Source organism: Zonotrichia albicollis, chromosome 3 (genome assembly GCF_047830755.1).
Source record: "Zonotrichia albicollis isolate bZonAlb1 chromosome 3, bZonAlb1.hap1, whole genome shotgun sequence".
Taxonomy (NCBI): Eukaryota; Metazoa; Chordata; class Aves; order Passeriformes; family Passerellidae; genus Zonotrichia; species Zonotrichia albicollis.
This window is the reverse complement of record NC_133821.1, coordinates 76,404,345-76,418,428: the sequence shown is the minus strand read 5'-3', so window position 1 is coordinate 76,418,428 and position 14,084 is coordinate 76,404,345. Positions and strand designations below refer to the sequence as shown.

The following is a 14,084-nucleotide window of genomic DNA, read 5'->3' as shown; positions in this document are numbered from 1 at the left end:
TAATGGTGGGACTCCAGGATCTTGGAGGTCTTTTCCAACCTTAATGATTCTGTGGTTCTGAGCTGGGAGAGGATGGCTTTGAGTTGCTGTAGCAGCTCAAAGGGGAGGTGCTGTGCTGCAGATATGTTCCTGGACCTGTGACTCACACCCATGGTCCATAAATCCCATCTGCAGGGCCCTGCCTGGTACCTGCCTTGTGACATTTGCTGAGCAGGTGTCCCTGACTGACGGTGCCCTGCTATCTGCAGGGGAGAGCAAGAATAATGATGGATGCTTGATTGCTTGATTACTTGCTTCCCCAAATTTCTGTGCAGCCAAAATTAGACTCCACAAACTCTGTCTGCTTGTAGAGGACCACTTAATAGGCAGTGACTTACTTGCTCCGCATTGATTCCCACCTCTAGTGGGGAGATAGAAGATAAATGATGTGGTTTGGAGTTCTGTGGTTCTCTGTGCCTCTGCCCTAGCAAGTACCTGTGTATTTCAGATACCTGTTGGTGGGTCCCAACTTGCTCCATCTGGCTGTATTCCAGCACAAGAGGCAGCTTGTGTCCCTTTCTTGCACTCCCTGGGTGACCTGAAGGGCAGAGACTCACCTGGCAGATTCTCCTGTGGCCCCTGAAACCTTTTGAACTAATTTTCAGGTTGGTCTCACACTGGGAAGTGTGGTTATCATCTCTTGAGAGGAACTGGACAGACAACAAACATTGCTGAAACACAGGGGGAACAGGTTGCCAAGGAATCTCTTTTGGGGGGTTCTTGCAAATTGTCTCTAAATGAAAGCCAACAAGCGAGATACCTGCTTATACATGGGTATTATCTCTGTAGTCCTGGGCAGCAGGACAGGGGGGAAAATGAAGTTTCGGCAAGCAAAATGAGTTAATATCTTTAGGTACTATGACAAAGTTATTTTAGCTAAGTAAATGAGATTATTCCTAGAAACAAAAAAATTCCATAGCTGTTTCGACGAACTCAGGTCTCCAGAGACATGGCTAAGGCACTGCTATTGTATTGCTTTCCTTGACAAGGACTTTTTTATACAGCTGGATGGCACATGCATTTTTCTGGGTTTACCTACTTATATCTGTTAGAGCTTCCTTAAGGAATACGAGTTATAAAGTCTGGCTGTGCCTTATCTTGCTGTTTCAAGGTTGTCTTCACAGGCTTTTTCTTGCTGGCAGTTGCTGAATGGCACTTTGTGTTTCTCAGAAGTTTCCTAAAAATCATATCAGAATGTTAGAGACATACTCAACTTGAATCAGAAAATGGAATAAGAGTTATTTCAGCCATTCAGTCCCATCTCATCTTTTAAATAGCTTTGTTCTCTGCACTAGTGAATTGCAAAAGTTATCTATGGAGCAGTGTGACTTTCTCTGCTTCATTGCTCACTTTTTTACTTTGTCAAGTAAATTTCAGCCTTATGTAAAAGCCACTGCATGGTCTAATTCCTGTCTTAGGAAAAGGAAGAGAAAAATGTTTCTAGTGAGTATAATTCATTAAATTAGGCAATGATGTGCTGAACAAAATTATCTGAAGAAAAGCAATTTAGATTATTTTTGAAAGAAAGCCCATCTGTTTGGGTTCAGTCTGAGTAAAACTTGATCTTATAGTGTGTTACAGGCCCAATTCCTCCCTGATACTGGAGTTGAGGAAGTTTGGCCCACTAGCTGACTAACTTTGAACTTGACCTTTGTGTCAAAGCTACTTACTCTTAGGGATGGGAGCTGTTTAAATGGCACTGCAAGCATTGAAAGCTATAACACAATGTGGGTTTTTTTTCCTAATAACACACACCTGCATAATATATCAGACATAGGGATTTTATGTACTTGGAGCTGAATAATAAAAGAACTTGGAGCTGAATAATTATAAAATTGAGATGAGATGTTTCATTGCCCCAAAGCAAAAACGTCATTGAGTTGACTGATCAGAGAGGCAAACAAACCAAATAATTTATGGCATTTTTCCTTAATGAAAAGCAAGTCAAGGATCAAACATATCATTTATGAATCCAAAAAAAGAGTGAGTATTCATGACCTTCAGTTGCTTTGCTTTCTTCTTCAAAACAAAAGAATTTGCTTCCTTTGGGATTTTTATTCTTAAAAAGTACAAATAGCTCCTCAAAGTCCACCCAGAATAACAGTGACTGTAGAAAAATGAGCCCAAGCTCAATTCAGATAGCCACAGTTCTCCTTTCAGGTAAAAATATTTATACCATTCTGAAGTAAGTAAAAGAAAATGAGATCAGAGCATAAATAAAGCAACTAGGTTGGCTTTCTTGTGCCTGTTAGTATTATTCTTTTTGGTTGAGGAAGTGGGAAGGTCATATCTGCCCGTAGGAAAGCATCCTGGCAGAGCATAAAGAAATGAAGTGATGAAAAATTGTCCATTCTTTCCTTTTCTCATTAGTTAGCTTGTAATCACCATTTTGTAAGCAGTTTCTGCAAACTAGCTGTGTTCCCAATGATTAGGGTGCATGAGGGAAATACCTGTAAAATGTGAGAAAAAGATGCTCTTCCTGTTCTCCAAACAACTTATTTCAGTGAATGCACACTTACTTATTGGCATGCCATAGCACACCCAAAATGCTTTGATTTAGGAGTGAAGATCAGCTAAAGTACAAAAGGCTTCCATGTTTTTGCTGTAGCATGCACTGGAAATCTGTCCAAGTTTGGTTTCAAAGTGTCTGAGTGTCATTTCCTAACAGGTTTAGAAGCCAGGATTGGGAAGCTTTGTCCCTCTTGCCTTGTTTTGCTCCTGAGAATTTGCACTTTTGGAGATTCAAGCCTTGCTGGTCCTGTTCTGAAGTAGGAGTTGTTTGAAGTGATGTGATATCCTAAGTGCTCTGTAATCCAAACCATACAGTCCTGTAATCCAAACCCACTCAGTCCGTGTACTGAGTGGGAAAATATTTCCCTAGGAGGGGCAATTGTGCAAGGCAGAATATGTGGGTGTCTTCTGTCTACCTATGACATTCAAAATGCCACTCCTTACTGGGTGCTTGTCTGTAAGTGGGAATTTCTGACACTGGCTGTGCTGTGGGCTTTGGGAAGGGGTTACTGCCTCTTGAACTAGGGGGGTTTCAAAGGAGCAGCACCATAAATGGCTCCATAGAGAAAGAGGGAGGAATGGACAGAGTGGCTCTTATGGGATGGACAGAGCAGCTTTAATGTGCTAATGAGGGGAAGGCCAGATGCCAGCAGCGATCAGAAGGGCTCTTTGTGGCTCTGTCTCTTTGGAGATGGCTGGAGTCTCTGTCCTTATCGGGGTTGTTTCTGCAGGCAGAGGGAAACACTGGGGCTATTAGTGAGGTGTTCCCTTCCTTTAAGCCAGCAGATAGCCTGACAGATTAGCACTTGAATACTGATTAGGGCTAATTACCAGGAAAACTGAGGAAAAAGAAGTTGCTGAAGAAGCTTGACATTAAAAACTACAAAAATTAGCCCCCAAGCCCAACAACAACAGAAGTCTCATGCTCAAAGGCTTGTGAGCAGAGCTCAAACTCAGCTGAAATCACCTGTTGCAAGAACAGCTGTATAGGGACTCATAAATTGCTATGACTGTAAAGTGTGTAAGTATTGGTAGTTCTAAGATTCATGTTGTGAACTGCCTACTTTACCTGTCTGCTTATTTATGTCTGTCATCCATCTAGCTGAGATTTTTACTGAAAACGCTTCAAGTTTTAAAGTTCGACTTTCAGTTTTCTCCGACTTGGTTCCTCTCGTGATTTAAGAAAACATTTCTTCAATACATGTTCACTCTTGGTCATTTTTCTCGGGGACACCAAACGACTGAGGTAGCAGGTTTGACTCCCATGCACCTCCTTTTCCTCAGTGCGGGAGGGAGCATCCCCACAGCCTGGCTGTGCTGGGTGAGCACTCCCATACAGCAGCACACTGCCCTACATCTGCAGGGAGTGTGCCGGCTTTTTGAGAAGTGCCATGCACATGGGGATGACCAAATAATATCCTAGAGGAGGTGGGTGACCCTTGATCTTACCGGAAAGGTCTGTCCACAAATGATGCCATGCAGGCTCCACAGTAAAAAATAGGGGTGCTTATTAAGCCAGTCTTCTGTTTATAGCTGATACAGTAAGTTCGGTCCATAATTTCAGATTTGTAGGGGAATAGAATATAAGCAAATAAAGGTAGTATAGAAAGTAATCTTACCCCCCTAAAGAGTTGCAGTGAGTCAATTATAAAGGATTAGGAGCAGGCTTGACTTTTAACAGGCCACAGCTGTAGCCAATCAGCAGAGTGTTATAAAAGAGTGGATTGGTTGGTTGAGGGAACTGGACTCATTTGGCTGCCATGAGGACAAGGGAGAGTCAGTGCCTGGAGGAGATGCCTACAAGAACCATCAAGGAGGTGCAAAACTCCAGCAATATGGAACCCTTGCAATGTAATGACGATAGACCTCATGCACTATAATGACAACACAGATTCCCTTTGGTGTGATGGTCACCTTTGCTTCCTTACACTGCCTGTTCCCCGTGTAATGTGAGAGGTCTCACTCCACTTTCAGATGGGTCTGACCTGTGGTGACCTGTAGGAACTTTGGAGCTGGATAGTGAATCTTCTCTTTTGCTGCAACTTATTTTTTCCTAACAGAAAATGTAGACAAGTCAAATCCTTCTTGAGAAGGATTGGTCTTTCTTGAGACTGTGTTTAGTAAGGTTTCTTATGTCCTAGACTTTTTTTGTTGGAGAGCAAGTAAGACTTCATGGGTAATCTGGTGGAGAGAGCCCTTATGTAGGAGACCATGATTAACTCTGCTTTGCTGCATCCCTGAAGGCAGCTGTGAGCATATGTACTGTGAGGTTCCCTAGGGATGAAGAACCTCAAAAGGTCATGGATTTGTCTTGATGCAAAACATGAGAAATTTTGAAAATTGAAAGTTTACAACTAGAAGATGCTTTCCCCCCATCCTCCCCAGATCATCTTCCAAGGCATTTCAGGCTTCAAGGTGCTCGTTTACAAAAGCATGCCATGCTTGAAACAGATTGCTGCATCTCTAATACAGATAAATGAAGTAATTTATGTCCAATAACAAAACCATAACCCTAGTGTTAATTTCAACCTGTAAGCCAGTATTAGCTGATAATGGAATGGAAACAAAATTTGAAACGTCTTTAGTGATGTCCATTAGTTTACTTAGTCCTCTTTGGCATTCATTTGTCAAAGGAGCTGGTGGGTGTGTGTGTCCCCAGAAGTATGTAATTTGGCTGCACTGATTTTAAAAGGGTGCTGTCTTCTGGGCCACATTTATTCGTGTTAGTTTTCTCATCTGGCAAGTGTTTTTTGATGGGAGTTGGCTTTTCCTGCTTTCTGTTTGGTAAAAATGGAATATGAGTTAACAGGGGTGTAAATCTTTTCCCCTCTTTAGTGAGATAGAGAATAAGATGTTGGCATTGTGGGAGGGCGATGCCAGAATCTGTTCCTGCTCTGATACCTCTTTATCAACTCTTCAAAGAAGAAGAGAGCCCCACAGCTCCACTCTTGGATCTCTCCAGCCTAATAAGTGAAATTCTGGTCCTTAATGTAGCCTTGAGGTGGCTGTCTCAGAGATTTTCAGGGGAAGGAGAAGTTTGAGGGAGCTGGGCTGAATAAGAGTGGTGGCTGCAAGGTAGAAGAGGGGGAATTCTCTCTCGTTTTTGTTGAAGAGAGGAGGTAGATGTCTGACTCTTCAAGAGGAGGCCTGAAGTGAGTCACTTGAAAGGTAGGGGCCAAATGCTCCAAGGAGGGATAAGGCATAAGCTGTACCCTGTGTGATGCTTACTGGCTTTTACCAAGATTTCAATCTTTGTCTACCCAGGTGCCTCTGTGGCTTTCCCAGGGTGCAATATATTGTGCATGGATCTTTTGGGGTTTTTTTTGCCCTATGATGAGACAAATGCTAGAAAAGACTTATTAAAATTAAATTAATTATCTTGTGATTATTTTAAGTCCTGGTATTTTATGGAGTTTAAACAGCTCGGTATTTCTGGTGGCTTCTGCAATCTGATCTGGGTCATTTGCCTTCTGAAATCTCTTCTTACTTGAAGTTGAGTGCTGTAATGAAACTAAGGGTTTCTTTCCTGTTGCTGCTTTCCTTTTCTCTCTCTCTGCTGCTGCTGCTACAGACATGAAATGCTTTTGAATATGTTTAACTGCCTCCTGCCAGTATATTGGGGTCTGTAGGGATTCTCCTGGGTAGATTGAAAGTGAGAAAGGACAGAAAATAGCAAGTAGGATGGGTAGAGTTGAGCAGTGAGCTGGAAAATATTTTAATGGGTATGGGATTTGATACTTGAAGGAAGTAAAACTTTAATGTTGTAGATATAATTTTCCTCAGGCTGGGTATGAGGATTAAGTACCCTTAGGCAGAAAAAGTTTCCAAACTTCATCCCATATTGGGGGGGGGAAAGCCATCACCCGAATATAAGTAATGATCAACTGAAATGCCTCCTTGTCCTGGTTTGGGACAAATTTGGAAAGAACTTCCAAAAGAATGATTCCCTAAAGGCAAAATTCAGTGGCCCTTTCCCCCACTTGTTCAGGAGAAAAGTTGAAAAATTGTTTATTTAACAAGCAAAGTATTCACAAGCATAAAAAGTGAATAATATTAAACAATAAAACCTTTTGCTATTCTGCAGAGGCAAATTCAGAAAGTCCTTCTGTAGTTCAGAGAGTCTTCTCTGTAGGTATTGGTTCACTGAGTATCTCTCAGTCCCTCTGGTGCTGGAATGCAGTGTCTGGGGCCCTGGACCCTGGTGTGAGCTCCCAGTGTGTTTTCTGGGTTTTTGGTCCAGGGCAGGTTTGAACAGTTTCTCCTGTTTGAACAGCAGGAGAAAAAAAAAAGCCAGAGCCCAGGGAACTTTTCTGCTGCAGCTAGCTAAAAAAAACTAACTAAAAATCAAAGGAGAGCTCTCTCCTGCTGTCTGTCCATGCTGCAGACAACACAGTCTGTGAGGAGGAAGGCTGAAGAAGTTATCTCTGTGTTTTTGAAAACACCATGAAAAAATTCCACCTCTTCTCCTACTCCCCCACTTCACTCCTAGTTGTAAAGGCACACAACTTAGTTCTGAACTAAACAGATGAATGGGGATACAATTCAGCATCAAAAAGTCACCCAGGACCCTCCTTTTCCTGCACAACCAACCAGCCATGCGCAGGTAACTTCCAGTCAGATTTTGATTCCTGACCTCTGTGGTCAGGTGCCTGATGTGCTGAGTGGGATCCTGTAGAGAAAGGACTTTCAGCATTGGCAGAGGTGCTGTCCAGCTTGTGCCAGGGCAGACAGCACCTGTGGGTAGCCCTGGAGACCTTGTTCCATTGCTGCCCCCTCACATTCTTCTGCCAAAGCTGCTTTTTCTCGTGCTCACTGGCAATTTTTGACAGTGTACTTAAGGGGTTTATTTTTGGGTCCATTCTGGTGGGGGAATCATGTCTTCAATAACATCCAGTAGATTCCAGAACATTTGGATTGCTTAAGCTAGAAGCACAGGGGCAAGGTGGTGTGATGGTTATCATTCATGTGTGAAGGCACCTCTTACTGGCACTGAAAAGGAAAATTCCAAGTTTTCTGTCATTTAAGCATAATGGTGACAGCAGAACAGCTGTGCAGCAGCAGAAATGCACTCCAGGACTGAGGCAGAGTGGTGAAGGTAAGATGCAGTGCTATGATGGTGATTGAAGGGTTGCCAGAAATGAAATAGTTACATTGGATTTTTGTTAACCACAGAGTTGGTCCTGCTCTAGAGAGGTTACTTGAGTTTAAGACACCAAGTAATTCCCTAGTAATTCACTTGAAAAATTCTGTCTGTGACTGTGTGTTAGCACGTAATATCTTTTAGTTACTTAAAATCAGCTTCCCATTATAAATAAATAAATTCTAGGTAATTCTAACTTGTAGAAGAATTTCTGTTAAATTTGATGTCTGAAATTGTCCATAAGTATTGATTTGGTATGCATTACTGTGTTAATGGAACTTATTATTACTCAGGCAGATTAATTTATTAGATTTATCCCTACATTACAACCTGTAGATGTATTGAGACATGAGCCCACAGAATCAATACCAATTTCTTTCCTCATTTATGAATGTTCTTACTAACATCCAAAACAGTGTTACACTCAAGAGTATTTAGCTGCCATTTATTGTGAAGCATTACACTCCAACAATTTTAAATTTGTCTTTTTTCTTCGCCTTTAATGATTATTTTTTCCATTTATCTGGGCACTCGTTTGAACAAAATGCCAGGCATCAAGCTTCAAATGAGTCGTGATCATACTGCTAGACTCAATGATTGGAGTAACTTAGGTGTGCAAAATCAGGGCTCTGAGACCAGACCTAATCTTTGAGATGCATTTTGGCTGCTGTTCCATGTGGCAGGCCCAAAGAGGGAGAGGGAACAAAGGTACAAATGTAACTTCTCCTAAGCTGCCTGCCAAATGTGCTGTATTTGCATGTTTCCCTTTGAGCAGCGGCCATGCGTGCATTTATCTCTCAGAAGCAGCAGTGTTTGGCTGAGGAGCAGTTGCAGAGACCAGCTGAAATGGGCAGCTGATGTGGAGCTCATTCACTTGCTCCCAGAGCCTGAGCTGTGGGAAGTAAAAGAAGTGGGGTCCAGAAGAAATATGGGGTAAGAAAGCTGTTTGATTACTTCTGCCCCTGCCATCAGTTCAAGACTGGTAGACAGCACTGATGGCAGGGAGAGGCAAGTCTTCAGACAGTCCTAACATGGCATTTCTATTCCCATCACAGCTCCAGTGGTGCTTGGGGATAATGTCCTTCCTTCCTCTGGATGGACCAGAAGTGTTCTGTAACTCTCAGGAAGAGAATTGCAGAGACTGTTTGGTCTCAGCCCAGCCTTTAAATGCAATTCTAAGCAGCTCACCAGATATTTATGCAGAGAAATCTCCAGCAGCTGCCTACACACAGAGATAATGTTTCATCCAGCGATCTGTGAGGTGAAACTCTGTAAAACTCACTCTTCTCCAGACAGTCTGCCTTTCATATTTTCCAGTTAAAGTTGCTGGATTCACTGGGTATGCTGCTTATCTGACCAGTTTTTGGCTTGTATTTAACTGTTGCTGCTGTAGCTGCTGCTTGTGCACCACTGCAGTTACTGGGCATTAAAATATCAAGTCTGATAAACGAAACACAGCATGTACAAAAGGATCAGCCGGGTGATAAAGGAGGAAAAAATCACCCCCAAAAATATCACATAAGTAGGCATCAGAGTCAAAAAAGCAGTGAGTTACCCCATGAATACTGTCTGCCTGACCCAGCTGTGGGGTTTGGGACCAAAGCCAGAGCAGGATGATGTGTGTCATCCTGACTGTGCAAGACTAAAAGTTACAGGACAGCTGGTGGACAAAATGCAGCTTTACCAACGTGTGCAGGACAGGGAGGGGTCGGCTTTGTTTTCAGGAGAAGCTGTATTGCATCAGCAGATGAGGGGAAATACTGTGTTGTAAAGGTCTTGGAGAGAAGTTACATACAGTAGCTTCTGATTTACAGTCCAGAATAGGACACCAATTGTTTTTTTTGGCCCTGGGTGAATCTCTCAACCTTGCTGGGTCTGGTTCAGCACCTGTAAAATGGGGACAATTAAACTTAACTACCCAGAAGAGTTGTTGATTAGTTCATGCTTGTGAAATGCTACACAGTGCTATAAAACAGAGCATAGTACTCAGAAACATCTGGTTTGCAGTTACTGTGGTGCTTCTCTGAAACTTTATGGGCAAACTTTGCCAAGAAACAAAATGATTAATGTGTGCAATACATGTAGGCATTGGGAGATGAGGAACAAACGGCTTTTCCAAAGCATATAACTTTCCTCAGGTACATTCTCTCAAAATACAAGAGGTTTCCCAAGAGCACCTAAAGTGGCCTGGGACTGAAAGCAGTGTCAGGTGAATTTGGGGCTGCAGAATGAGGCTCTGGCAGGTGGCAGAAGAGCTCCTTGCTCCACTCCTATCTTCTTGTTCTTATTCTTGACCCTGCCCAGCTTCTTCCCCCATTTGTTTTTCTGATGGAACTGTTTGCATGGTACCATTGAAAAACAGGTTGGTGGTTTGATTCAGATGGGAAAAAAATGGGGAAGAGTTTCTGCCATTGTTGGTTTGTGTTTCCAGATGAATCTTATCTTCAGTGTAGTTTTTTATCATGTGGCTACACACACACAGGCTCTGAGGCTGGTAATTAGTGGAGTGTGGGGCAGATGGAATTCTCCTGGCACTGGAGGTGGTCCCACAAGCTGTGTTACCCAGACACAAAAGGTGTTGCCACCACAGAGCTTAGAAAGTTAGTGAGCTAATCCTTTATCCTGCCTCCCAGGATAAGTTACACTGATTTCATTGGAGATGTGTATGGCAGCAGAGAGCAACCATTTGGTGAGGAGCTGATCCTGGCTGAAGCTCATCATGTTGTGTGTGAAACTCTGCTGACAAAAGGGACAGAGCTAAGAATGTGCTAGAGACTGGCTTGTAATAATTTCTGAGATTTGCATCTTGACTATTATTTGAGATACTTACAATGTGAATATGTGCACTGTACTGCACTATAATGCACATGCATACATATTGATTTGGTTTAATATAAGACTGTTAAGAAAAATAGAAGCAGTGGTGGAGGGAAGAAACCATTTCCAAATCCATCGCTCCTTCACTGGTATGTAGAAATTATTAAGAGAAGGTCACAAGTTACCTCATGTGAAGATTCAACTTCTCAGTCCTTTTACAGACCTAGGTAAGATGAACATGAGCTAAGGCTGAGGAATGAGTTTGCTCATAACAGAATATCATGAACTGCCAAAGGAGGTTGCACTTCTGTCTCTTCCCTGCTCCTGGCCAAATTACTCCTTCTGCTTTTGCTAAGCCACATCTGGTTTCTGTCACAGGCAGATCACTAAAATCACAGATCATTAAACCAGCTGAAAGAAGTTGCTATTGTAGATGGGTTTTTGGCTAACTTTTGATCAAACTAGTGCCTGGACTGATGATGAAAGGAAGGAGGCTGTGAGCAGGGAGCAGAGAGGAGCAAGGGCAGAGGAGGTGAGGAAAACAGGGATGGGAAGTAAAAGAAACTGGAAAGAAGGAAGGGAAAGTATATCTTTCTATGACCTCAAGCTTTTTATTTGGCTCATCTGTATTGTAATACCATACCTGAGCTAACTACTTAATGCCAAAGTCCTCAGCTTCCTCCTGCCTTCTTGCTACAAACCTTAGTGTGATGTTCCTGATGAAATGAACACATATGAGACCTGTTGGCTATTGGCAGCTGGTAAACAATCAGCTGTAGCCAATTCTTCCCTCAGGTAGGGGGAAGAGGTGTGAGTATACGCAGAGAGGAAAAAGAAGGTTGCCAGAGACCAGGTAGTGTGATTTTGAATAGGGTAGTGGAAAAATGTGTGCTGTTAGATGTGTAAGTACTTGCTGGTGGAGGTGTGATGCAGCCCAAGTCTTTTTTGTTAAATTTATTTGTTTTTACGCAAGGCTGAGTTCAGTGAGGATAGGCATTTGTGAAAAACCTTAGTGTAAGTGTGCTCTGTGTTTCCCTGTTGATAGAAAATGGAAGGGGAGCCTTATCCACAAAATAGGTTCTTTTTCACAGTAAATAAAAGAGCAGGCACATGTTCAGCAGGTCATCATTATATCTGGTGTGCAGCAGTGCTCCTGTGTGCTTTGTGACTCACTCTTGCCTCCCTGCCAAGGTGTGCAGTGACTTCTTTGCTGTGGCTGACTAGAAAAATAGCCCAATCAGTGGTGGCCGAAATTGGTGGCCACTGAACTGGATTGTCTCCCTTTCCATGATGGCATGTGATGTATGATAGCATTCTGCTATAGTCCAGTGTGAATTGCTGGTTTTATTTGGCTGATGTGATCTTGGAGGCTTAGTGCCATTCCCTGACCTCTTTCTTCCTGGAGCCAGCAGCCATGTACAAGCTTTCCCAAAACTGCCTCTGATCTGCAATCCTGTAACTTCAGTTACCAAAATAATTCTTTAAGAGCAAAATATCCACCAACTTGGCCACCTGGCGAATGGTCCCAGTATTGTACTGCCATAAATTGTTTTCTGGAAACATTTCTGTTAGTCCTGCTTCCCAAATTGATCCAGTGTCCTCCTAGCGGTTGTATTTTCACTTGCAGTACTGTTGTACAGAGTTCCAAAGTATCAGTTCATGACAACTTCTTCTCTCCTGCAGCAAGCAAAGCTTTTTTGTGTTTAGAGCACCAAAGCGTAGGTAAGGAGGAGAAGTGAGTGATCATCTTCAGACGGGGAAGGTGTAGGAGTACAGGCTCCGTTGATTTTTAAAGAAAACAAAATAACACGTCACCCTTCTCACCCCTAGGGAAAAAAACCAAAACAAACCGCCAAAAAGTAAAATCATGCAAGAAATACCACCAAACCCAGCAACGTTGCTACATGGCATTCATTATACAGCCATTTGTGTTTTGGTACCAAAATGGGTGTGCAGGAAGCTGGGGAAGAAGCTTTCAGGTAAATTCTGCCAGTGTTTGAATCCCATTTGGTGGGAGTAGAGAAATGCAACACAACAAAGACTTACTTTGTCTGGCTGTGTTCAGGCATGCTTCTGTGGCATAAAAATAAATTATCATGTAGGGAAGGATCTCCTTGTTGTTTTGGTGTCTCCTGATGACCATGGCTCTGATCTTCTGTAGGCAGAGATAGACAATGAGCTAGCTTGCAGGTGTGCTGTGGTATAACCACATTGGCTGTTTTTATAAACTCAGTGATGGTGTTGTCATGAAAGAGGAGGGTAAGAAGATGAAATACTTCTGGTGTGAGTAAAGAAAATATATCACCAATGCAGGAAAGAGTGGTATGTCAGTTCTTAAGATGAATTCCTAGCTGGACCCCAAAATACACGATAATCCCCAGTTTTGTTTCCTTTGCCTGCCCAACTCTCTCCTTTCCTCCTCCTCCCCTGACATGCAGCCTCCCTCCACAGCCACAGCAGCACCACGGTTTCAATATTTCCTGAAAAGGAAGGAGGAGTGAGGGAGAGTCCCCCATGCCTGGTTAAGAGGGTCTGTTATAGAGGATTAACTGTGCCCAAACAATGCAGCCCCTCGAGGAGCCCGGTGCCCTTTTGAGATGCGTGTGTGGGTAAGAGGGCACACTGCCGGCCCTGTATCCCAGCCCAAGTGCGTGTGCTTCCATGCCCTGGTTGCTATGACAATTAATCGCGTCTTTTAAGGGCTGGTGCCGACTACAGATCCCTGTAAATTGCCTGAAAGACTAGTTAAAGCTCCTCAGGCACCTTTATTTGCTTTTACCCTCAAAAATGGGATGGAGAGGTTTTCTGCTTCCTACTTGTAAAAAAAGCAAGAATAACTTGGCATATGCTTTTAGACTGGCTTTCACTTTCCTGAGCATGATGAAACATGAATTTTTTCTGAAGAACAACTGTAAAATAGACCGGGATGTGGTGCCTTCCAGCTCTGTGCATGTAGTCTTCATGTGACCAGCAGATTGTGCGTGCCTGGGAAATGTAAGTAGTATAGTCTTCAAGAGGCGTGCATGGACTTTTTTGTGTTTGTTTGTTTTTACTGGAAGGTTTGCACTAGGCAATTAATGTATACGTCTTTGGCTTTTCTTTGTACCTTAAAAAAGAGCAGCAGGGAATTACTGTGGTGTCTCAACCTACAGCAAGACTGTGCTCTGTATTTGCCTGTTTGCCAAGGTAAGGGGAGAGAAATAGATGTTTCCCGTGTCATTAGTCCTGAAACCTGAACAGCAGTGAATGCAAATATTCTTAAAAGTCTTCCTGTAGGTTAAAGCCCTTTTCATTGCAAAGGCAGTCCTAACTCCCTCAGTACATTATTAGAATGGTTGGAAAAAAATGTCCAGAAGTTTGAGAAGTTTTTTTTTTATTCCTTGAAGGCACTAAAGTCTCTGTTACCTTTAATATTGCTTCTCAGGGAAGAAAAAAATACCAAAACCAAACCCCATGAAGGGAAACAGGTTTAAAGGGATAAGTTATCAAATGCACAATATTCTCTCTCAACCTTAAACAAATGGAGGGGTGCAATTCAGCATGGTGTCAGTTTTTTAAATGAATGTCACCTTGACAC

At 42.7% G+C, this 14,084-nt stretch overlaps 1 protein-coding gene across 2 annotated transcripts in view; it reads left to right on the top strand.

Moving 5' to 3' along the window:
* The window catches only part of SLC35F1 (solute carrier family 35 member F1), a 231,655-nt gene that overhangs the window by 3,732 nt on the left and 213,839 nt on the right, over positions 1-14,084 (top strand). Inside the window, exon 1 of one of the 2 annotated variants that reach the window (XM_014271055.3) lies at positions 13,230-13,501. The exons of the other annotated variant lie outside the window; for it this stretch is intronic. Within the exon in view, the coding sequence (XP_014126530.1) occupies positions 13,500-13,501 (2 nt within the window). The 5' untranslated portion in view covers positions 13,230-13,499. Of the gene's footprint in view, positions 1-13,229; positions 13,502-14,084 lie in introns of those variants that run through there. 2 annotated transcript variants of the gene reach the window in all.